This window comes from Hemibagrus wyckioides, linkage group LG02, assembly GCF_019097595.1.
Source record: "Hemibagrus wyckioides isolate EC202008001 linkage group LG02, SWU_Hwy_1.0, whole genome shotgun sequence".
NCBI lineage: Eukaryota > Metazoa > Chordata > Actinopteri > Siluriformes > Bagridae > Hemibagrus > Hemibagrus wyckioides.
In genome coordinates, this window is record NC_080711.1 from 3,612,069 (window position 1) to 3,638,251 (window position 26,183).

Here is a 26,183-nt window from a genome sequence, read left to right on the forward strand (position 1 = left end):
GAGTGCAGAACTCCTACACCTACAGCACTCTCATCTACTGCTCAACACCTGCAGCTGATCAAAAACAGGAAGAGGAAGACAACAAACTGCTTTTTCCTTAATGGTGTCCCTTCATGAGAGAGAGAGAGAGAGAGAGAGAGAGACCAAGACACAGACTAAGAGAGAGACAGACAGAGACACACAAAGGCAGACAGAGTGAGAGAGAGACAAACAGAGACAGAGATATAGACAGAGAGAGAGAAAGACAGAGAGAGAGAGAGACAAAGACAGAGAGAGAGACAAAGAGAGACAGAGAGAGATATAGACCAAGAGAGGGATGAGGAGAAGTCACTGAGGTCAGAAGGAAAACTCTGGTTCCTCGAGACGTTCCTCCTCAACACTGTAATAATGTGGTGTTGAGGCTCAAAAAATCTCAATCTTGTGTTTAGAATGTCTTCAGTATTTCAGTCTTTTCCCTCCACAAGACACCATTACAGTAAAAGACAAACCTCTTAATCCTACATCTTAACGTGGTAAAGATGAACAGGAAAACACACACACAGTAAAACTATACAAGAGTTTACACACAGCATACAGCAGAGCAAGTGTAAAGCATGAGAGCAACAGCAGTGCAGTGGAAATAATATAGTTCACATGCACATTACACACACACACACACACACACACACACACACACACACACACAGCATGCCAGAGAGAGACCAGGAGCCTCGTTTATGAGAAGACGGGAATCGATACAGTGATTAGTTTCGAAAACATGACAGTCAGGTGTAGGTGAATATTTTCATCATTTCATCTCAACTCTAGTGTGTGTGTGATTATAAATAACTTCTATAACTAACAGTATGAGAAATTTGACAAATTGCAATTTATTAGATACTAAAGATGCTGAAGGATGTGATTTCAAATCCCTGAAAATCACTAATGGACGCTTTAACATTAAGGTTCATCAGTTACAGTAGAGACGGTATTTCTGGGTTACACAGAGTGGAGAAAAATCTTTATATTCGTTATAAAAACACTCAGGGATTCATACTTCAACAATTTATTTCAAAATTATAATAATAAAAAACTGAATTTAATAAGACAGACAGGGTGAGAGAGAGAGAGAGAGAGAGAGAGAGAGAGAGAGAGGGAGAGAGAGAGACAGACACAGAGAGACAGGGACAGAGAGAGAGAGAGAGAGGGACGAACAGAGAGAGAGAGAGAGGGGGGGAACGAACACAGAGAGAGAGAGAGAGGGGGGGGGGAACGAACACAGAGAGAGAGAGAGAGAGAGAGAGAGAGAGAGAGAGAGGGACGAACAGAGAGAGAGAGGGGGGGGGACGAACACAGAGAGAGAGAGAGAGAGAGAGAGAGAGAGAGGGACGAACAGAGAGAGAGAGGGGGGGGGAACGAACACAGAGAGAGAGAGAGAGAGAGAGAGAGAGAAACACATCTGTATCTATTACTATATTATAATAAAAGGTGATGTCATCATGACATTCATAAATACTTCACTCTGATTCGTTGTAATTTTGACCATCAGTTTAAAATCCCATCAGTTTATAAACCAGGCCCCGGGTGTGAGTGTTCTCGAGCAGGGGGACGGTGAAGCAGGTGAAAGCGAGTGGACTTTTAATCCCCGTACCTGCGTGATCGGGAGCGCTCTAGAAAAGCACAGTGAGCACGCAAGCGGGGATTAAAGGGACAGCATCCTCGCCGGAGTAGCTCTCGCCTGTGGGCGGTTACAGCGGCGCAAAGCGGTGTGAGAAAAGCACACGGATTAATCCTAGTCCTTCACTCCACCTCTACAACACCTCACACACTCGCGCTCTGCCTCCTGGTGCTCCATGCAACACAGATTCCTGGAACATTTCACACAAATCGCTCTGGGAATGACTCCTTAACTCCACTTTTTGGTTTATTAGATGCCACACGACCTGATCAGGTGGGAGATTGTCAAAAAAAGCTGAATGTTACTAAAATAAATAAATAAAGAGAGTCGGTTATGTAATGAAAGCTCCAGATGGACGCGTTTCATGGCAGTCGCAGTAAGATATTAATATTACTGGAAGGATTCGGATCCAGCAGATGGACTGGTGGGAATTCAAGTCCATGTAGGGACAAAAACTCCAACAGCACTCTGATTAATTTTCTGTTCCCACGCTTATTGGTGCAACAAGAGATGCTTCGGATATATATTTATAGAGAGGGCACAGACTGGTGAATTGAAGTCCTGTTTAAAGTTCTTTCTTTATCTACAATGACATCCTTATTACTGTACATCATCTTCACTGCATCCAAAAAGCCTGTGGAGGGGACACTAATGGTCAGCATCTGAATCGGCTCATCTCTATTAAAAATAAAACAACTCGGAATCTGTACTCTCCTCCTTTTTACCACCTGATGTCTCAGAGCTCTGTTATACTTCACATCAGCCACTGAGACGTAGAAAACTTCCTGTCTGTCTCTCACTCTGTCCCTCTCTCTCTCTCTCTCATTTCCTTTTACCTTTGAGTTCAGCACGTTATCAATAAAAAAAATAAAAACTGTTAAAGGAGCAGATATTAGATTTAAGCAGCATTAAAGAACGTATACCACAACACTGCCGAATCCTGGGTTCTGATTGGTCAGATGAGGCTGATTAGTTTTCTACAACGGCAGATCTGACAATAGTGCAGCTGGTTACTCTTGTGAACCTCTATTTAAATACATTATCGTTTATATAGCAACAGTTCATTCACAGGGACTTGAATGATGGATGCTCCCCAAACGCATTAAATAAACAAATAGTGCTATTTAACAAAAACACCAATCAGGTATAACATTATGACCACCTGCCTAACATTGTGTTGGTCCCCTTTTTGCTGCCAAAACAGCCCTGAGCTGTTCAGGCACAGACTCCACTAGATTCCTGAAGGTGTGCTGTGGGATCTGGCACAAATATGTTAGCAGCAGATATATTAAGTCCTATAAGTTGTGAGGTGGAGCCTCCATGGGATACTTACAGGACTTAAAGGACACCTTTGATAGATACTGACCACTGCAGACCGGGAACACCCCACAAGAGCTGCAGTTTTGTAGATGCTCTGATCCAGTGGTCTAGCCATCACAATTTGGTCCTTCACCAAACTCGAAGCTCAAATCCTTACACTTGTCAATTTTTCCTGCTTCTAACACATCAACTTTGAGGACAAAATGTTGACTTGCTGCCTAATATATCCCACCCACTAACAGGTGCCATGATGAGGAGATACTCAGTCTTATTCACTTCTCCTCTCACTGCTCATAATGTTATACCTGATCGGTGTATATGTTTATATAACGCTTGAACCGTTCAAACGTCGTTTTTAACAACGTTTATTTATCTGATGTGTATGATCTATTTTTACACCTTTAACTGTGTAAAAGTCGCCCTATAGATCACACCACACCCCCTGATACAAGCCTTTAGCACAGTGAATTATTTTATATCTGCTGTATTTCCCCCCCTGTATGACTCATTAGTGTAGGCAACAGATCCTAAGAGGAAAAACCAGCCAAAGAAACGTCTTGCTTTTCTCACTCCCTTTTCCTCAGCTCCAAGAGACAACCTGTGCAAAATGAAACTGCAGAAAAGTGTCGGAATTTCTTTCAATTTTGCACAACTGTGGCAAAGATAGCGAGGCTAACATTTACAGCTAGCAGATACGCTACGGAAAGAACTGCCTAACACGGCATTGTTTAATAAAAACCTCATTTTTGTCAGAACCCAACCCCCCCGCCCCCAACGCTCTGATACTGCCTTCAGAAAAGGAAGTGCTAGGATTATACAGAGTGAGGGAGCGGGCAGGAAGTGGTTTTATTCGAGTGCAGGAAAACGCAGCCACACAAAATGGCAGCAGACCGTCACTCACCCGCTGCTGCCTCTCTACTTGCCGTGGAGATCGAAGGGAATGCTATTCTGAAGGGGACGGGTTGGAGGAGGAGGAGGAAGAGGAAGAGGTGGGGGAAAGACATTGAGGATGTAAAGAAAACAATGGCAAGCACATTACAACACAGTGCTTTTGGTTGGAAACGGGAACCAAAAAAAAAAAAAATTAAGGGTGTTTTTTTTTTTTTAATAAACCAGACAAGCTACTATTATGTAAATCTCTCCTGTTTGCTTAAAGTAGAACAAATAACATGACTCAACATGTGTCCTATGAGAAAATATTAATTTGGAAAAACATTAGCTACGTCAATCACGGCTCTTACTCAAGAATAAATCTTTTTCCCCTGCATGTATTTATTTTAAGGCTTTTCTAGTTTGAATCTGTGTTTTTTAACTGGGCTTTTTAGCAGCTTGTAAATTCAATCAGAGTTCAGTGCCGAGCTTTAGCACATAAACAGCATCGTAAGTGCTCTCACAAGGCTCCCTACCGCTGTCTCCTGTACATAACAAAATAGAGAGAGGGAAAACACCACGTAAGGCTTTTATAGGGTCACTCGGTTGCATCCAGAGGACAAGGAAAACAAAGACAGGGAGCCACGGAAGAGCAGGAAGTAGCACTGTGGCCATGATTACAGCCAAACGGCAGCTTACACACCACTGACGACAGTAAAGCTCGGGGAGAGGAGGGAAGCATGGGGCGGGCGGGAATCGTACCTGTGACGTGGACATTCGTGAGGTGTCCTGCCGGCCAGTCAGGTCAGAGGAGGAGATGTTCACCGGAGCACCGCGGTGTAACCGCATACTGACCTTCCTCTCACGCTCCATTCCTGAAAAACATTTTTGCATAATTAGGACAAGCCACATTTTCATGATTTAACAAAGACATGGCAAATACATAAAAAATAATCACACCATGATAGACATTTCGACAATATACAACATCTACTCAAGTACAATCAACCCAATGCTACACAGACCAGGCATAACATTATGACCACCTGCCTAATATTGTGTTGGTGCTGCCAAAACAGCCCTGACCCGTCCTGCACTGTGTATTCTAACAGCTTTCTATCAGAACCAGCATTAACTTCTTCAGCAGTTTGAGCAACAGTAGCTCGTCTGTTGGATCGGATCACATGGGCCAGCCTTCACTCCCCACGTGCATCAATGAGCCTTGACCACCCATGACCCTGTCGCCGGTTCACCACTGTTCCTTCCTTGGACCACTTTTGACAGATACTGACCACTGCAGACCAGGAACACCCCACAACAGCTGCAGTTTTGGAGATGCTCTGATCCAGTGGTCTATCCATCACAATTTGGCCCTTCATCAAACTCACTCAAATCCTTATGCTTGTCCATTTTTCCTGTTTCTGACAACTATGAGGACAAAATGGTCATTTTCATTTACATTATACACCTAAATAAGGACAAGGTTCTGAGCCTGGTTCCTCTAAAGGTTTCTTCCTCATATCATCTCAGGGAGTTTTTCCACACCACTGTCACCTCAGGCTTTTTCATTAGGTAGAAGCAGCAATTTAACTTTAAACTATCACTTTTTTTCTATGCTTCTGTAAAGCTGCTTTGAGACAATGTGCATTGTTAAAAGCGCTATAGAAATAAACTGAATTGAATTTTAAATCTCGTCACCAAGGCTGGTGCTCATGGACAAAAGAAACCAGAAATAAAACCCTGAGTGCTGGTTTCTCCAGTTTGAGCCAGTTTAAACCCCCGATTGCAACACCTTTACTGATGCAATATGATTATAAAGTTCAGACTCGCGCAACAATAATACACAGGCAGGTTTTTACATCAGGCCCCTGGTTACTTCCTCCATCTAATAAGGAACATCAGTTCGTCCCTTGGTGCAACACTATGCGTCATGACTTCCTGTTTAGGACGAACATGTGTAACTACTTTAAACCACTTCCTCTCAGCTGAGAGCAAAAACAAAACTCACAAGAACCTGGGGAGACACACTACTGCTACCGAAAACCACAAATGCCCCTGCTGAGGCAGGAAATAATGCTTGGTGCTGTAAAAAGTCGATGAAAACGAGACTTTCACACACTCAAGATCAGGAGTAAAGTCGCACACAGGGCATGAAATTTTAACAACTGTTCAGCTTCCAGGTAGCAGGTGGTTAGAAAACATTGAAGTCTACAGAAGCGGTTTAGACTAGTTAGCAAAATAATTTTGGGGCACTTTTATAGCAACGGAATATTCAAAGGGTTTTATGTGAAGAAAATCTAAATCTGCATCCAAAATATACACTGTCTTCCTCATTAGTCTGTTATATGGTATTGTTGGATTATTTCCCCTTTAAAAGACACAGTAATCTTTAAAAACAGGTGGTCACCTGTGTGTGAGGTGGGTGTGAGTGGAGCGGGTGGTGCTACGTCCTGCGTTCCTCTGGGTCTGCTGGAGGCCGAGGGCATTCCTCTGGCTGCCGGATTCCTGCTGTGTCTCAAACGCTCCTCTCGATCCCTCCTCTCCCTCTCAGCGTCTTCTGCTGCTCTGTTCGCTCCCTAAAACACGCACAAAAAAATTCACAGCTAAAATCTCAGCCTCAGAAAAGATCACTGAAAATGAGAAAACGAGTTAAACGTGTAAATAATCCTTTGTTTATTGAAGTTGCTCTGCTGTAGAGCCTTCACTCATCTCAGAGAAATAAAATCCCAACATACACCATGTCGCCATCACAATGTCAAAAACTATCAGTTACCATAGTAACAGTGCTCACAGAATGTTAGCCTTCTGTTAGCGCTTGCAATACCGCATTTGCTACATGATCATGCATCAATTACAATTCTGGATTCTGATTGGTCAGAAGATTAAATTCCTGTAGCCACGTCCCCCCTTACATCATTCAACAGCTTGTTTTAAACACACCGATATTGTGACTAACTTTCTGCAAACAGTAAATCGTTTCTAGGTCGCCGATTGTAGGGAATCCCTTACTGTCACCTTTGAGCTTTTGTTTATGCATGCCACACCCTTTAAACCTCACACAAACAAAACCACAGCTAAACACTGCTGGCTTAAATCTGAGTTTCACCGAAACAATGTAGTTCTTAACAAAGCTAAATTGAAGCCCAGCCTGTGGACACGCACAAACTTCAGCATGTTCCAGTCGAAGACGTAGTCGTAGGAGAATCCCTGTCTGTGGAAGAGGTTCCTGAAGAGCTGTCGCAGGTAGGAGTAGTCAGGCTTGTCGTCGAAGCGTAAGGAGCGGCAGAAGTTGAGGTACGTGGCAAACTCGGCTGTGAGGAGACAAAGAGGAAGAACTGAGGCGAGAGATCACTGAGGGAGGAAAAGTAATATGGACAGAATGAAGCCTAGGTCTTAAATCATCACCGCATTCGAGTAAGAAATAGACTTGTACATGGGGCTGTGTGAGAGGTTGATTAAACACTAGCTAGGGTAAAGGCTCATCAAAATTGACTTTATTAATGGAACAGGGAAGTATAATATTAAAATTCCATTTCTGAGAAGGATCTTGCCTCAGACACACACACTGAAAAATAGACAAGTGCCTTAACACAACATGAGTGTTTATTTATTCCTATCAAGCAAGAGCCACGGCACATTCCACCTGTTTAATCACCTGAGCTTGCTTTTCAATAGACTCAGGTGTGGCTTCTGCTTGATTTGAAGCTGGAATGAAGGCCTGCACCAACATGGGACCTTTGCGTGTGTGATAACCTAATCACAATTAGAACCTACATGGGTATCCTTTGCACAGCACTTCGATGGGCGTGGACATCTTCTTCTCACTGATGCGCTCGTATTTCTGCCTCTTGGTTGCAGCCTTTAGTCCTTGCCAGGGCAGAGACCCAAGGTTGAAGTACATGAGCACGTAGCCAAGCGACTCCAGGTCGTCTCTTCTGCTCTGCTCTGTGTGGGGAAAGGAGAAAAAGGTGATTAAAAAGATACGCAAATAAAACTCTCTTAACAGGGAATTTACTGTGTGTGTGTGTGTGTGTGTGTGTGTGTACCTATGCCCAGATGTGTGTTAATGGAGGCGTAGCGGGCTGTGCCTGTGAGGTTCTTGTTCTCTCTGTATGGTATGTGCTGGTGTGTCCGAGCGTCTCTGTACTTCTTGGCCAGGCCGAAGTCGATGATGTAAACGAGGTTGCCTTTCTTCCCGAGGCCCATGAGGAAGTTATCAGGCTTCACGTCTCTGTGGATGAAGTTCTTTGAGTGGATGTACTCAATACGGCTGATCTGAAACACACACACAGGTCATATAGATATAACTTACCACAAACGTTACATGTAGTATTACTCTCAGTTAAGCTGAGAGAAAAGGTCATCTGGCACTGCTCCAGAGAAACTATATGAGCATGATCAGTGTGTTCCCTACTTCACAACAGCTGCTCCATCATCCCACTAAGCAAAACAAAAAAGAAAGTGATTACAAAAAACAAAAATCTCCTTAGAGAACATCTACGCATCCAGAATAAATAGCTAAGAGCAATGTGTAACACATCTGACCAATCAGAATGAAGGAAACATTCCCAGTACCCTGTAGCGGTTCTTGTGCTGAACATGAGGAAATCTACCAGCTCTTGCTACGACACGGATATGAAAATTAACACCTCATTTATTATGTAACCATTTACTTCCCGAAGCAGATCACAGAGGACTCCGAAATTCTGCTGGCTAAGTCGATGGAAATCAGGCACGTTACGAATAAAACTAAATTCTATTAGAAAGTTTAAAAAGAAACAAAAAAATTAAGTGCATCATGGAAACATCTAAGGCAATGAGGCATATTAAACCGAAACGTAAGACAGGGAGAAACCGGCGATGCAAATGACAACACAAACGCAGCAATGATTCAATCAGTATCAGAACAATAAAACCTTTTATACCGTGATCCCCTCGGGCTTTTACAGCTCCATAAGTCACCTGATAACAGAGGATCCACAGTGTCAATGCAAAAGAGCGGAGAAAACAACTCTCAAATCTGTGTAACATGAACACCACTTCCTCTAACAGTCACCTCAATGCACAAGCCCTCTAATTAACCGTGTGTGTGTGTGTGTGTGTGTGTGTGAGGATTTACCATCTGGTCAGCCAGCAGTAGAACAGTCTTGAGGCTGAATTTGCGGGAGCAGAAGTTGAACAGATCCTCCAGACTGGGGCCGAGGAGCTCCATCACCATCACGTTGTAATCTCCTTCGGCTCCGCACCATTTAATCGTCGGGATTCCCACTACACACAAAGACAAAAAACATCATTGACAACAGTCTTAACACTATTAAGGAGTGTAACAATGCATCATGATGCATACTAAAAGTGACTACACAATCACACTGAACACCAGAGGTCCCAATCTGTGCAACCCTCAGACCACATCTTTTCATGGAAAACCTGCACAATTGGTAAAAACTGCCCTTCGGAAGTGACCGATCCGCTCTGGATCACAACAATGAACTCCATGTATATTATACAGTTAAACACCATGTTATAATCACTAACAGGGAATTGTAGCCAGCTTTGGACCGCTACTTCTGCTAAAAACGTCCTTATATAATATTTTGATGAACCTATAGCACATTATTTACAATATTATAATCCTTTGTCATAATTTTCCTGACGTGAATCGCAAAGCAAGTATTTGTGAATCGAATCACGAGCATCATTACATCTGTATTATTGACACAGTAGCTGCCTTTGACCTGTGTTTTGGTTTCAGATGCCACTCCATTATCCTATATCCCTTTATTAAGGGTCTGTGGACTGAAAACTCTTTCATTGTGACCTTTATTTCATTCTTGAAAAATGATTACATAACCCACACCAAACAAAACAGAAAGATTTTACCATCAACACAATCAAATTTAAGATCATTTCCATAATATGCAAAAACGTCAAAAACCCGTGGCTCGCTGGTACTGGGGTATTTGGTGCATCTTTGCAAGATTGGTGCCAAAGCAGTTTAAAATCTCAATAATAATCTAAAACATGGTGAAAAATGACTCTGGGCTTTAAACAAACAAACCAAAACAGCGAGATCTGGACACTAGAGCTAATCAACATGGAGAAAATCAGATGCTCAAAACCAGAGATCTGAACATCTGATGATCTGCAGAGTCATAATCGTGATGTGTAAAGAAACATCTAAATGTAAAGCGTTTATAATCCACCATTATACCAAGTTTCAACAAGTGTAGACAAGCTTTTCTGTTAGCTAAAGATGTGATAGTGAGAAAAGAGCTGGAGAGGCACTGTTGTGTCTAACTTACTCTTAAAATTCAGCAACAGAAGAAGAAGACTTGGACTTATCTAATTAGACTTTGTCACAGCTATGGTGATATATTTAACACTAAATATTAAAACACTGCAGTAATAACGTAATACTGTGTACAGACTTTATTTCCAAGCCTTCGTGGACAACACACCTAACAAATCACCACTTGCGTTTTATTTTTACTTTTTAATCAAATACGGGAGTCTATATCTCCTCAAACGAATCGTATAGTAAAAGAAATGCTTTCAATATACATTTACTTTTTTTAAATTTATTTATTATTGTTCGTCTCAGCTTAACACGATCGCCACAACGCAGGAATCTCAGCCATCTTCACAGGACTAAATCAGACTTGCCTGATGCACCGAAGGTGACCTTTGACACCTGGGCTAAAATGATGTACAACGACGGAGGAGAGGAGGACGTTCGGTTAGAGGGCGTCGACGTGATTAAACGCCGTATGGAGGTCTGTGTCGTATAAACTATAAAAGCACAGGCCGTAAAACACATCTATGGGTGACCTTGGAGGATAAAAAGATACAGGCTGAAGAGGCACTGTGTTACTCACTGGATCGATTATCTCCACTTAATTAAAAGTAAAAACTAGATAGATAGAGAGATAAAAGTGTCGCTATTTTTTTTATCATTTTACTATATTAGTGCAGTGTCTTGAATGAAATGCTGAAAAGATATTTAAAGACTTTCGGAATTTGCTATACTTAAAATGCTCTAATTAAATAAAAATAAAACAGGTTGATTACTGCACTACAAAAATAATTGTAAGCTGCAGCCTTAAGCCGTAAATCACGCTATGTTTCTGTTCCATCTATAGACGACCGCACGGTGATATTTAGGGAGAAGAGCAACAGACGGAAGAGCCATCAGCGCCTAGGAGGGCTGCAGCTGACTGGTGTGTGTGTGTGTGTGTGTGTGTGTGTGTGTGTGTGTGTGCGCGCGTGTGTGTATGTGTGTGTGTGCGTGAGCGCGCGCGCGCGAGAGAAAGAGAGATCCAAATCTGGTCTTCGCCTTGTACAGCACAGAGCTTTTGCCGCTCAGCAATTTTTCCTTCATGCATCTTCCAGGTCAGCCCTTACTGAGCGCGCTCAGAAGGATAAATATATCTCTGCCTGAAGTTCTGCTTCAGGCTTCCTGTTCTCAAGGAACCACACACATACTGATGAATGGAGCCAGGAAATCGGTGTCTCCGACAAGAACCTACGCAACTCTAAAGGGTTTACTTGGTCCTTCTGCCTCTGTCACGATGGAGACAGATTTATCACGGAGCCACAAGACTGATGTCTGCATAGTAACCTCTTCTTGCATTCATTAAAGGAAGACGTTTAAAAACTTCATGATTGCTTACGGCCATGAGATCGGTTACATGTGATACTTTTAGATGTCTGTGAAGCCCAACCAGAGCTTTTATTTTATACCTGCAAAAGCCAGACACTTACTCCAGCTTTAACATTGTTAACATTGTGATGGAACGGCCGTTTATTGCTGCTATAACGGTGAAATTACTGAATGAAACCCTTACAGAATTCGTAGCTTAAGAGGAATAACACACTCCGTCCTGTTACACACACAAACTAATCCGCTTCACGTCGCGCCATAGCATCACCCCAGAGTGCACCGTCTGCCATGTGTCGCTGATACCTGCAGCTTTAAGATTAATTTCTATCGGATTTGCTTTGTGTCCCCAATCTTAATAACCTGCTGTCTGACTTCAGAGCAGAATAAACAAGTCAGATAAAGCCTTTTTGGCATTCACAAAAAAGTGAATTCAGTACGTATTGCTCTGCTGCTCGACACGGAGTACATGCTTATAGCACTTCATATCAATTTTATAAGTGACTTTTAATGCTAGACACTGATATTTTTTGTGTCTATGGGAGTAAATATAGGAGCAGAGAAGGAACTCCAGTACAGGAGGATCAACCTTCCTTCCCCCTTCTCTCTCACACACCATACACACCCATCTGGACTCAACCATTCATGTGATCCGTGTGGGGGAGGGACGAGAGAGGAAGAGAATGAAAGGGGAAAGAGGTAGAGAGCAGGGCAGGAGGAACAGGACATGCTTTAGGAAGAGCGAGATCAAAAATGAATTTCAACATTCAGCACAGGATTTAGAATTTATTAAATCCACGTTATAATTAATAACCGCAATTTCTCAAAGCACTACACAATATCGATGTGATATCACCATGTGGTCCAAGTGTAACGTATAATAAACACAGTGAGGTCACATTTACATGATCTATGGTGCAATATGTGTGTTTGAGGGGGTTTTTGGATATAATGAAGAGTGTACATGACAATTCCACATAAAGCAACTGAAATAAGGGTGGGGGATCACACCAACATGGCAGCTGCAAGAACCATGAGGTTTTTCAGATTTCTATTGGAAAAGAAACAATTTCAAAACCTCATATCCGGTTAAATAAGGTCTTTACAAGCTTCGCTTTGTCATGGTGACGTTTACTCTAAACACTGCTAGTAGTGTACATGTTCAGATTCCATACAACACCCATGTGTAGAGAGTTTCGTTGAAATGTGTACGAAAAAATGTGTGCGGACTGAACACGTTCAGAGAGAGAGAGAGAGAGAGAGAGAAGGGTGTTTAAAACATAAAGGAAAGAGTAAGCAAGAGAGGGACGGAAGGAAAGATATAGATGGGAAAGGAAAGTTTGTAAGATAAGGGAAAAGAGGGATAACTGAAGGAAAGAGACGAAGGAAGGAAAAGAAGGTGGCTGGGAGAAAGAGAGAGGGGGAAGGGTGAGAGCATGAGAAAGAGAAGGGGGAGACATCAGGAAAGAGAGGAAGGAATTGAAAGAGGGAGAGAGAGAGAGAAGGGGAAAGGAAAGAAAAAAAACAAGAAAAAGAGGAAAGAAGGGGGTGAGAGAGAGAGAGAGAGAGAAGGAAAAAGGAAAGAAAAAGCAAGAAAAAAGAGGAATGAATAAGACAGAAAAAGAGAGAGGGAGAGAGAGCACAGGTAAAAAAGGAAGCATGATAGACCAAAATGCAGGTGTGTGTGTTTCCTCATGCTTAATAACGAACTACAAATATCAGATGCGATCCTCGTTCAGTTTCGTGGCACAGATTTATGGGCAGTGCTTCATGGAGGACGTGAAGGCAGAATGGTGTGATGGAGAACCGTGACCTGTGGCCTGAAATAAATCTGACTTCACACTGCATTAAATTAAATAAAGATGTCGCTGTATATAACTCTGTAGATCACGTGGGTCATCACGCTGCTCGATTAAGACACACGCAATCAGCAACTTGCAGAGTAATCATGGGGGGACACTAGATATCATCCTTTACAGAAATCTGAAACTAAAAACTATTTTGTCTACAATTTAGTGCTCTGTCTCATCTCACAGCATGATGGGGACAGGAAGGACAGCAAAGATGAAGGACAGCATCTAATCATGTGAAGACATCGTTCCGGCTCACAAACACAGCCAGAAAGTGATAAGTTTACATCATCAGGAGGCGGTGCTACCGTTGACGACGTAGTGGGCGGAGCTTAGAGCAGCACTAAACCTTAACAGAGACGGACCATCACCTGGAATGAGACGGAGTGACATCTTTGTTCTCTTTTCTTCACCAGCCGAGCATGCGGGGAAATCAGGAACCTACCTCCTCCTTGCATCATCTTGTAGATTTTGCTCTCGATGTGCAACTGGGGATGTTTCGTCTTCACACATTCTAGCTTGATGGCGACTTCTTCTCCGACCGAGATGTCCGTGCCTGAAGAGCAGACGGGAGAAAAAACAGGAGATCAGTACGGATCATGGCATCGCGGGAAATTAATCAATGATGAAAAGGAGTTATTAACACTGACAATTTTGTCATGATGTGGTCACATTTTATTGGACTCATTTTAATGCAAACAAAGCAGCTAGTAAGCAAAAAGTGCCATCATGAACGTAGAGAGAGATGTCGAGGCACTGACCCCACCCTTGTCCCAGGCACTCGCTCATCTCATTTCCCTCTGTTGAGTCAGAGTGACCCACATTCACACGCCTACTTTTTTTCTCTACTCATCTGCCCTTCACTCTCTGTGCTGAGGAAACTGTCACTTCCCTTTACTTCACTGATAACTACACAGGTACACACTAAATGATGTTCTCGAAAAAAACAAGTACCTTCAAAAAAAAAATAAATAAATAAAAAATTCATTAAATGTTAAATAAAAGTTCCTCACAAAAAAAATCAACATACATGGAAAGAGTCTTTAGAGTCAGAGCTGAGAAACAAGAGTGAAGGAGCAAAAAGTCACAGAGCTTTCCCAGCAGAGGAAAGAGTTCAGCACAGGAATTCATGCTTCTTGTTAAAATGAGAGACAGGCGGGGAGAGGGAGACAGGAAGAGAGGGACACCAACAGATGGGGGGGAGGGAGGGAGGGAGAGAGAGAAAGATATAGACAGAGAGAAACAGATGAAGGGAGACAGACAGAGGGAGACAGACAGACGGAGGGAGACCGAGACAGAGGGGGACAGACAGAGCAAGACAGACAGAAGGAGGGAGAGAGAGAGAGAGAGAGAGAGAGAGAGAGAGAGAGAGAAAGAGACAGACAGCCAGACTGAGACGTAGGGAGCCAGACTGAGACGTAGGGAGACGGAGACAGACAGGGAGAGACCAACAGAGAGAGAGAGACAGACAGAACGGCTGTTTATTCTGGTAATAAAAGTGAGAACAGGAACTAACTAGTCCCTCTGCTGCTCAACATTAAATCCATCACCCTCTGTGTGATGTGTTAAATAAAATAAAGATTGTAATTGTTGGTAAATATCTGTGGCATAAGCGCAGTAACACACTGCAGACTGTGCAGCCATTTACATGTCACCCGGCCGTAAACCTAAGCAGAAATTAAGAAGGATTTCCGCCCCAGCTGCTGCTGCTCGAGTCTCTGATAGTGTGAACAGTATAATATACGGAGGCCATATTTCTCACTTGTGCTCCAGCTGAGAAAACCGCAGGTCTGCTGTTACGTGCACGAGCGCCTCCTGTTCACCATTTGTCTCGGAACAGGACGGAGAACAGAAACCAGTCGTTCTCAACCTGCTCTTAAGTGTAACGAGACACTGCAAGAAAAACGAGTTGCAGTCAAAGCAACAAGAGCAGCAAAGCACATGGCAACGACCTTCTCTCCAACACACAAACACAGAGTGGGCCTTGATGGATAGATTGGGGAAGGGCGAGGGTGAGCTCTCCTCCCCCACACACACACATACACAACACACACTGTCACAAGCCGGACACATGCCTTGTCCTGCCCAGACATCACTCATAACCATCAGTCCATCATCAGTTAGACGGTTCTGTTTATCACAAATACACATACTGCCAAAAGTTTTGGGACACCCCTCCAAATCATTGAATTCAGGTGTTTTTCAGGGGTTGGGCTCAGTCCCTTAGTTCCAGTGAAAGGAACTCTTAATGCTTCAGCTTCATACCAAGATATTTTGGACAATTTCATGCTTTGTGGGAATAGTTTGGGGATGACCCCTTCCTGTTCCAACATGACTGCACACGAGTGACCAAAGCAAGGTCCATAAAGACATGGATGAGTGAGTTTGGTGTGGAGGAACTTGACTGGGCTGCACATAGTCTTGACCTCAACCCCATAGAACACCTTTGGGATGAATTAGAGTGGAGACTGTGAGCTAGACCTTCTCGTCCAACATCAGTGTCTGACCTCACAAATGTGCTTCTAGAGGAATGGTCAAAAATTCCCATAAACACTCCTAAACCTTGGAGAAAGCCTTCCCAGAAGAAATGAAGCTGTTATAGCTGCAGAGGGTGGGACAACTCCATATTACATTCATGTGCATGTACAGACAGATGTCCCAAAACGTTTAGCAATATAGTGTATTTATAAAATAATAATAAATATAAAAAAAAAACACAAGACAACAGAAGTGTGCTGTTACACAAGCATTTTCATCCTCTTACACCACATTTGACTAAAAGTGTTTTAGCATACTTCTTGCATACTTTTCTAGCTACATTTAATCCATAAAACAAGTCAGTTCCTGTTGTCAGTTATGTTCTAGCACACACAAGCCAGTGTTCCCTCAGCTTCTCTTTTTTCCTTCTCTTTATGAGGAGGTAAAAACACAGCTCGCAAATTCTCTAACTTCCAAAGCTGACACTGGAGACTCCTTCTATAAAAGGTTAAAATAGAGAAAACATCAAATTATAAACAAAAATCTGCATACAAGCACAGATAAAATCTGAAGCAAGATCTGCTGTAATTAGACTGAAAACACACAAGTGTAAAAATGCTACTGAATGTGTATTGTTTCATATTAGCGTGTAGCTTAAGTCTGGAGACAGAAAGAGTTAAACATTTGTGGCGGCCATGTCAGATGTGTCCCTCATGGTGTACGAGCCTCCACCGGTGTGTCCTGCTCTGTGGTCAACTTCATGCTTGTTTGTCTCTCCCCTCTAGCTTCACAAGATGATCAAAGAAGCATTTCAGGATTAGTGTTTAACCTGCATGCCTTATCACGTATCAGTTCCTTGACTACAAACTCATCATCACGATCTGTGATGGAAATTTTCTTCTTCCTGATGACGGACACACCTTTGAACCACATCCTGGGATTCGTCATGCTTTAATAAAACACGCTTTTACAAGGACATTCTTGAGAAAAGGTGGGTATCGCTGATGAAAGTGTGAGCAAAACAGAAAATCAGGACAATCATGCGAGGTGCCTGAACAATCAGGAGGGTCTCCTCAACCCCGAGTTCAGCAAGTGGCGTCAAGTCAACATGGCTGCTCACGGTTTGCATCTGGAAACTGTTTTCCTTACACGGATTAACAAACTCATATGGATGACAGGTCTTTCCTAAATCAGAGAAATGAGGAAACAGGAATTATATAACTCGAATACTAACACCACACAGTCACATCAAGTCAAAATTAACCCGATTTTTAATCTGTGACGAGAAGAAGAGTGCACCATGCCTTGTTTCTCGTGCAAACAGGATACGGTACATCGACAAGGATAACGATGACATCACCACCTCTTCCACAAAAATTCACACACTTTAATCAAGCTCAGTGTGGCATTAGCCAAGCCACTGGTCACTACCACTACACAGCATCACTCACGTTACACGATTACCATTACTTTACATCAGGGGAGGTCAGGATGGGGTTCGTCTCAGAGCGCTAAAAACTTATCTTTTAGCGTTGTTAATCAGGATTGAGCTGTTTGGATTAATCCTGATTAGATTGGCTGTTTTCCATCCATGTTCCCATCTAGCACATGGATACCTGTATCCCAGTCCAACACAAACATTGTGCAATAAAATCTGAAACACCACGTCATGTGGACTCACAGCTTCAACAGAACTTGAATGTTTTTGTTTTACAGCCCAAAACATGCGATTGTGGTCAGTCAAGGTGTACAGCGCCTGGGCATCTATTTATCCGAACTGTTACATCATAACTCGAGTATGATGTAATGACGTTTCCGGGGAAAAACAGGTTGGTGGTGTGAGAAAGCAGGAAAAAGCAGATGAAATAAAGTTTAATATAAACCGACAGGACTGTCAGAGGTGTTCATCATCAACGGTTTGAGTTTATTTAAAAGGGGAAAAAAGCCACTCCTTTACTTCAGGGGCAGAAGAGGAGCCAAAGGCTCCACCCAAACATACACAGTAGTCATCACTTGATGAAGACACACACACACACAATAAAGGCAGCTAAGCAACGGCTATAACAGCTAACACTCCTGTCTACAAATTGTTCCTGACAGGACTGGGTGGAGGAGAAAATACCATTTCCTGCATAAATTTTAGGAATTATACTTTTGATTATATAACCATCAATTATAAATACTTGCTAATTACATAAAAAGGGGTTTCAGTAGAGCTATGTTTCACTGATGGGGTAAATCCATGACACGAGGCAACAAACTGACCAAGCGATCTTCATAAAATGATTCCACATGTATACTCCAAGAGAAATTACAAACATTTATATAAATATAAACTAGCGATATAGTGGATTTCCTTTTGGAATTCCTTACTTTTACAAACAATCTAGAAGATATTGAGAACGTGATGATAAATAAACACTGACTTCAGCACAAACAACTGAGAAAACCTGCTTGGAAAACTGACCGGAATGTTTTGTGTGCGTTTGTTTGCACCAACATTTTCCGGGCCACTGCAGATCCTGGGGCAGAGATTTGTGACCCTGGTCATGCGTGAGGGGTTAAATCCATCTCTGTTTAAAAATCGATAAAAATGTTGAGTAATGTAGAGACATGGTCTTAGTTTAATATTATTATTAAGAATAAATAAATAAATAAATAAATAAATAAATAAATAAATCTTACATAGGGCACTAAAATCTCAATTACCATGAAACAGACAGTGAACCCAGGCCAAATTTAAAATATTCGTCAAACTCATTCTCGACACACAGGACCACTGCGTTTTCAGTGTAGTGAAGGATAAAGGTGAAGCAGCATGTCAGAGAAATGTAGATGAGTAGAGACTCATTGGGCAGGTCGAATCTCGCCGACCAGGAAGTCGATAAAACCCGGGACAAGTCCGGACACATTCCTGTTACGACAGAGACCGGCTCTGCTTTTACATTCAGAGACACAGAGAGAGAGAGAGAGAGAGAGAGAGATTCTTCCTCTAACGGTCAGAAGCAGTGTATCATCGGCTACTTGCAGCGTGACTGAGCGAAATTTCTGAATGTTTATTGAATGAGTAAACATTTTTTCCTAATGCGTAGACCAACATAAGTTAGAAAACATATCATACGTTACATGACACGTTCCACACGTGAACATGTCCTTTCTATATATTAAAAATTAATAACAGCAACACTAACAGAAACATTTCATCAAATAACTCACGGTGGGTGAGCACAAAAAGATACAAAATACACAATACTTTCAGCGTATCACGCGTGTGATGTGAGATATACATATATAATTTATTTATTTATATTTATATTTATATTATATATATATATATATATATATACATATATATATATGTATGTATATATATATATATATATATATATATATATATATATATATATATATATATATGTATCTACATATATATATATATATATACATATACACACACACATACATATACACATATATATATATATATATATCAAAATGTCATATCAAAAATAGGTTGAAATCCATATTTTTCTTGTTTTCCTTGCATTTTTACTGCCTTTTTTATAAGTATAAACAATAAAATCACAAGAAAAACAAACCAAAAAAAGTTTTTAGATGTAGACATTCCTACAGTTAGAGGATCAGATATCTGATACGATATTTCTTTACACTGATACCAGACATCAGATTAGTGTCGTCACTAGAAAAGGGAAAAAAAAACAATAACAAAATGAATATAAGAAATAAATAAAGACGAGGTGAAGCTACTTCATCCTGGCTGCGGGACAACATTAGGATTTAGGGTGGGAAAATGTATGAGAGTAAATAATTATCTTAATGTGCTGTATGGATGTGAATTGGTAAAGGGAATACAATTTCAAGATAAAATTTCGAGCTCAAAAAGACAACTGGAAATCCCGACGAGTCAAGGAGAAAGTCCCGCAGGAAGCAGATCGATACGCTCGTCCATTTTAAATCCCATGCAGCAGCAGCTGCTGCTGCTCCCCCTCCTCCCCCGACTCTGGGGAAAATGGGGGCGAATCCTAAACTAAAAGGAAACCACAAGCAAGCTTTGATACAACAGAAAAAGCTGCGACATTGCCACACGGTACTGACGGAATTACGCTAGCTAGCTATAAACGTGAACGGGTCTGATCGGAGGTAACCGACAGACGCAGACGATCGGAGCGGTCAGAGTGCAGAGACGTGAAATCTCTTAACAAATGAAACCTAAAAAACAAATCAGATGTACAGAATTTGTGTTTATTAATGCGCATTTGCAATTGGAGTAAAGATATAAATTTACCGTCAGAGAAAAAGTCCATTAGGAAAATTAGCCGTGTTGGCGAGAACCAGACGTGTAAATCTTTCCTTTTCAGTTGAAGGTCACGAAAAGGACGAATGATTAATGACCTACAGAAGGCTGATTAGCTTTATCCCACGTCATGGACGCTAGTGAAGCTGAAAAATTGTAAAGTTAATTATTTTATAAATATTACAGAAGAATGAAAGGATTATCCAAAGAAATCTGTCCCATCAGCCCGGGAGCTCAGGCAGCCATTTTAAACCCACAGCTCAATCAACTTAAAGCCATTGCATGGTTCTGAGCAGTTCTGAGAAAGTTACACATCATGAACGTTAACGCTAAAATATTACTAACGCTTGCTAAAACAAAAAAGTTCACACAAACATTTATACAATAAAGTAAAGAAAAAAGCTGAATGTTTAAGTGTAAGCTTCTTTCATTCGACATTTGTAGCCTGAGCACACAGAGACTGAAAACATCAGGTCCAGTTTCCCAGTTATAAGATAAAATAAATATTGAGTAGGTGTTTAAACGTTGTTTGGAGCACGGTGTGGCTCGTCTGCTAGCTTATTGTAGCGTGTCCATCCACCCAAATACTGAGCAGCTCGACTCACGGTTACTTCCATGCTCACAGACTTTATAAGCCATGCTCAGGCTACTATCCGCGCAAAGTATTGTTAGTCGTTGCTGCAATTCCGTGCTGTTTAACGTTTGCTTTCCTTGATATTGACCCTGTTTCTGTGTTGCTGTGTTTTTGCTACGCTGACTATCTTTCTGGTGTTTGCGATTATTTGCCTGCTTTTTCCCCCCGACTACATTTCTCGTCTGCCGTTTTGGATTTCTACTTTGTGGATTTACTAACGAACATCCACATATGGATTCTAACCCTGCCTCCACGTCACACATATAGTAAAGAATCCCTCCATAAATCATTTCAGTGGCACTGTGTGCTTTTAGTAAACAGGTGAGTAAAGAACATAAGCATGATAGACATCCCGGGAAATAAATAATAACCAACAAACAAATAATACAATACCGGGTCACAATTACTTCAAGAATGATCGGAATAACGAATCAGCAGGTTACTGTTCAAATCTGGTGTGAACATCCAACCACAATCACCACTGATCACATGTCTGATCTGAACGGCACTCAGACCTGTATGTGTGATTGATTCGGCAAGTCTGGAATACGGAGGGTTAATAATTAAAAGAAAGAAAAAACTGTTTTCCAGTCTCTGTGACAGTGTGTGTTTGATGCTTTTTAGATGACATCAGCAAAACTGCAGCTTTATTACACAAATTCTCACCTGTAAAGTAATCCAGGACTACAGTGTACACATGGAGGAACCCTGGTCTGATGAACACAAACCCTTCTAACAATTATAAGCAAAAAAGAACAAATCTGAATCTATGTAATTCATTCCATGAAAGGATAACCAAAACAGCTTTTTAGTAGTGTGTGTGATGTCCAGGCCAGTCACACCCCAGTTGCACTCCATCAGAGCGGAGTCCACTCTCGGCGCGAGGAGCTTTTTTACATAATCTCCACGCTAAGCCGATTGCGATTGTTTCCGTTGTGTAATCTTACGCGATTCATAATTTTGCAGCGCCGATTAAGGACATGGTGACACAGGTAACGTTCGTGTGGCCAGATTATTAATCATCTTGTTATTTAAGCTTCTTTATTTCGCGAGCTGTTGTGTTTAAACGTGCGAGGACGGATGAAACACTTCTCCTCAAGTGACCACGAATTCTGAATTTCGAAATGACGAGAAAACATCAAGCTCTAAAATCATCATTCGAAAAAAAACAAAAACAAATAAATACATAAATAATTAAGAGTTTGTGGGGTTTGTTTTGCAAACCAAATGAATTTCTAACCTTTATGCTGTGTTTTTAACGTTATATTATTCCAAACTTTCTCCATCAGTAAAATATCTAAAAACCAAACACGAGCACGAGATACATGCGTTTTGGTTTTTTTGTTCACGTACTTTCAAGGTTTTTTCTTTTCTTGTTGAGCAATCTGTACAGGATTAGCTCTTCAGCCCTTGGGACATTTCTTTGGCACTACTGTGCGGTTACAACGATCCAGAAGTGAAAGGGAAAAAGGATTTCATCACACGCTCTGCACAAAATCATCTCCGAACTCGAACGTCGAACATGTCGGCCGAGCCACGAGGTCAACGCCACGGAAAAGGAGGCCTGAGAGCGGGTTTGGGCTCGGGCTGATAATGGGTTTGGTGATGTATCATGATATTCAGCAACGTAAAGACAGAATCCAGAGCTCAAGTACACTACATCTAGAGGGAAAAAAAAAAAAAAAAAATCAGGTACAGCTTATTAAAAGGCAAGATTCTGCGTTTGGGGAAAAAATTCAGTCTGCATTTATTTCTTTTGTTATTAAAGATGTGTTTAATAAGCATCTGACATCAACATGATCTGCTTTTATTGCTAGTGTGACACGTTTCCTGTTGAGTTATGTCTGTTGTTCTTTCAGGCATATCTATTAGAGCATAAGTTCCTCTTGTTTGCAGGTGTTTTTATTTGTCTACATTTTAAAAAGAAGGGTTAATCGCAAGTGACTTCCAGGGCTGGACGATGTAATACATCACCATAAATTACTTCATGACGCATAACAGTGTTTTATAGCTTAATATTTTCTTACAAAAAATAAAACAAAAAAAAAATACGATTACAAGCTCATTAAGCTAAGCTACCTGCTTTTTTTTTTATTTTTAAGCGTCAATTATTTACAAAGAAAAAATGTATCATCATCCTCGGAATAATAATAAACCTCTGCTGATGTCATGACTCCTCTCCACCACAGAAATCTACTCAAGCTTTTATATGATGATGTACTTTAGTCACATCACCCACATAACTTGGTTTAGTTTAGTTTCGGGTTGCATAAAACCAAACCATAAGTTTCACTGATTCACACTTTTGATCTGATCCTGTAACAAATTCTTCAGCATCCTTCCATTTTATATCTCTCTTTTGTCTCTCTGTCTCGGTCTCACTTGTTTTGTTTTTTTTTTTTTTCTGAAACGGAAAAAAACCGTTTCAGAAAATAAAAGTGGCACTATAATAGAGTAACGTTACAATTACTGCTCAGGAATATGGTGGAAAAACAATTGATGGCAAGCGTGCATAGATAATCACTAGGGCTGTCAATCGATTAAAATATTTAATCGCAATTAATCCCATGATTTCTGTAAAAATTGATCTCTCTCTCTCACTCTGCCTGTTCCCATGTTTCTTTATCCGCCGGTTCTATTTCTTTTCCGGTTCCTGTGAGCGCCGCAGCAGTCTTGCGCTCATCCCACACGCTCTCATTGGTTGAGACACGTCATGACGTTTATCCCAAGCGAATACGGATCAACATCCCACCCCTCCTGTCACCCACGGTTTGGCTGTATGTGTATCCAGAGCCAGTGAGCGACAGACTTTTCAAATAATTTACAACATAATCAAAACTGCGTTAACGCGTGATAAAATAATTGTCGGCGTTAATTAATTAATGAGTTAATGCGATAATAACGCGTTAACTTCCCCAGCCCTAATAATCACACAAACTTCATGAGCCTGAAGAACACAGCAACCGTGTGAAAAAAACGATTAATCACACAAGCGCCGATTTTGTTCTCTTGTAGCTGTAAGTGATTTTTATTCTATAAAGATTTGAACATTTAAATGTGAATGAAATGGAGATGCTTCAGAAAACTGTTTTTAAGCCACCTATTTGTAATAAACAGGTGTTTATTTGACACGCCTATGGGAGCTAGCAAACAAGAAAAGCACACAGCCTCAAGCTTAGCATGGCCCAAACCTGGGCTTTTATCTCAGACAGACTTCCTGACGTGGTTTCTGACTGCGTGTGTGTGACACGCTGTTATCTACAAACGCAGACAAGAAAGACACCGAGCTTCATCTTTATCATGACGTCTGCTGCTTTGTGAAACCTGCGTGAGGAAACATGCTCTGAAACGTCAGCGTTATTAACGTTATTTGCTATATAAGGCTTGTGGCTTTGTCTCAAACTAAAATAAAAAGCACAGATCAGACAGGAACATAAGGAGAAATGTTGTGGGGTTTGATTTCAGACTTTAATTAATTCCTGAGCGCTAGCTGGGCGAGGTGACGCGAGTGCACTGGAGAGGAGCAGCTGGCTGAAAAAAGCGTGTGATGATAGTGGTGGAGATTATATTACGTCATCGTCAGCACATGAGAACCGTGCCGAAAAATAACACTCAGAACACAGGACAAACCTTTCCGGGTTTCACATAAAGGAACAGCAACTGAGCTTCAGCCAAGATAACCTTCTCAGATACACAATATTGCCAAAAGTTTTGGGACACCCCGCTAAATCATTGAATTCAGGTGTTGTTTTTCAGGGGTTGGGCTCGGCCCCTTAGTTCCAGTGAAAGGAACTCTTAATGCTTCAGCTTCATACCAAGACAAGATGACCATGTCATGCTTTGTGGGAACAGTTTGGGGATGACCCCTTCCTGTTCCAACATGACTGCACACGAGTGACCAAAGCAAGGTCCATAAAGACATGGATGAGTGAGTTTGGTGTAGAGGAACTTGATTGGCCTGCACAGAGTCCTGACCTCAACCCCACAGAACACCTTTGGGATGAATTAGAGCGGAGACTGTGAGCCAGACCTTCTCGTCCAACATCAGTGCCTGACCTCACAAATGGACTTCTATTGGAATGGTCAAAAATTCCCATAAACACACTCCTAAACTTTGTAGAAAGCCTTCCCAGAAGAGTTGAAGCTGTTATAGCTGCAGAGGGCGGGACAACGCCATATTACATTCATGTGCATGTAAAGGCAGACGTCCCAAAACTTTTGGCAATATAGCATATTTGATTATATTATTATAATGTAACACGTTGCAAGTTCTTTAAATAATTAAGAACTAAACTTTCCTCAAGAGAACCCTTTCAGTTAAGGGTTCTACAAAAAAACTTGTAGCTACACACACACCTCTTTCAGAAATCCCACATGCTGCACTACTTCACGAGCCCCACTCTTCTCTCATTACAAAGCATGTTATAGATGGTGATAAGAGCCCTGTGTCACTTTATTTCTTGTTTGTATTTACTGAAGCCAATCACATCACTAAAGCAGTGTTTAAAACGTCTTCTGTCAGACAGCCTCTGAGATCATATCAGCCAATATTATCAGCACATTAAAACAAGTATTTTTAATCAGTTTACTCCTAACACACAGCTCACAAACTAAACAATTACAAGATAAAAATATACCAAACTGATCAATCGCTCGATAAACAAAAGGGCTCAGAGTATTGCCTGGCACCTGATACTGACTTCATAGGATGTTTAAAAGGGTGTGTGTGTGTGTGTGTGTGTGTGTGTGTGTGTGCGTATGTGAGAGTGTGTGTACCCCATTTCCTATGACTCATTTTCAACCAGTGATCTTAAAAAAAAAAAATAATAATAATAATAAACCTCACTGAGGTCTGTGAGATAAACGCTACGTCTCGGCTACATAAATACCACTGGCGTAAACAAAAGGCTTCGTCTCAAACACGTTAATATGTTAAACGTGAAACGGTGTACGCGTGTTCTTAATGACTCTGTCAGCCAGGAATGATGAGTGAGGCGTGTGTAACGGACAGGAAAACCTCGCTGGCCTTGATTAACAGAATTAGCATAACAATTGCTTCGTAATAGGGTTCAGAGATGATTTTGTATTCGTTCACATCGCTAACATATTAAACATAGTAACAAAGTTCTCTCATTAAACATCATAAACATATTAAATCTAGTAACGAAGTGCTCTCAATAAAGATCGTAAACATTAAACCTAGTAACGAAGTTCTCCCATTAAAGATCATAAACAAATTTAACGTAGCAACAAAGTTCTCTTGTTAAACATCTTAACAGTAACGAAGTTCTCTCATTAAACATCGTAAACTTAAACTTAGTAATGTTTTCTCAATAAACATTGTGAAAATATTAAACGTAGTAACGAAGTTCTCTCATTAAACAGCGCAAACAGTAACGAAG

At 41.3% G+C, this 26,183-nt stretch overlaps 1 protein-coding gene across 2 annotated transcripts in view; it reads right to left on the reverse strand.

Annotated features, from left to right (window-relative positions):
* The window catches only part of csnk1da (casein kinase 1, delta a), a 31,254-nt gene that overhangs the window by 2,619 nt on the left and 2,452 nt on the right, over window positions 1-26,183 (reverse strand). Inside the window, exons 2-9 of one of the 2 annotated variants that reach the window (XM_058372964.1) lie at window positions 13,800-13,910; window positions 8,967-9,115; window positions 7,894-8,122; window positions 7,622-7,792; window positions 7,010-7,158; window positions 6,255-6,423; window positions 4,610-4,722; window positions 3,879-3,925 (exon numbers count right to left, since the gene is read on the reverse strand). In XM_058372964.1, coding sequence (XP_058228947.1) covers window positions 3,893-3,925; window positions 4,610-4,722; window positions 6,255-6,423; window positions 7,010-7,158; window positions 7,622-7,792; window positions 7,894-8,122; window positions 8,967-9,115; window positions 13,800-13,910 — 1,124 coding nt within the window. In that variant the 3' untranslated portion in view covers window positions 3,879-3,892. The remainder of the gene's footprint in view (window positions 1-3,878; window positions 3,926-4,609; window positions 4,723-6,254; window positions 6,424-7,009; window positions 7,159-7,621; window positions 7,793-7,893; window positions 8,123-8,966; window positions 9,116-13,799; window positions 13,911-26,183) is intronic. The other variant, XM_058372955.1, reaches the window with a different exon arrangement.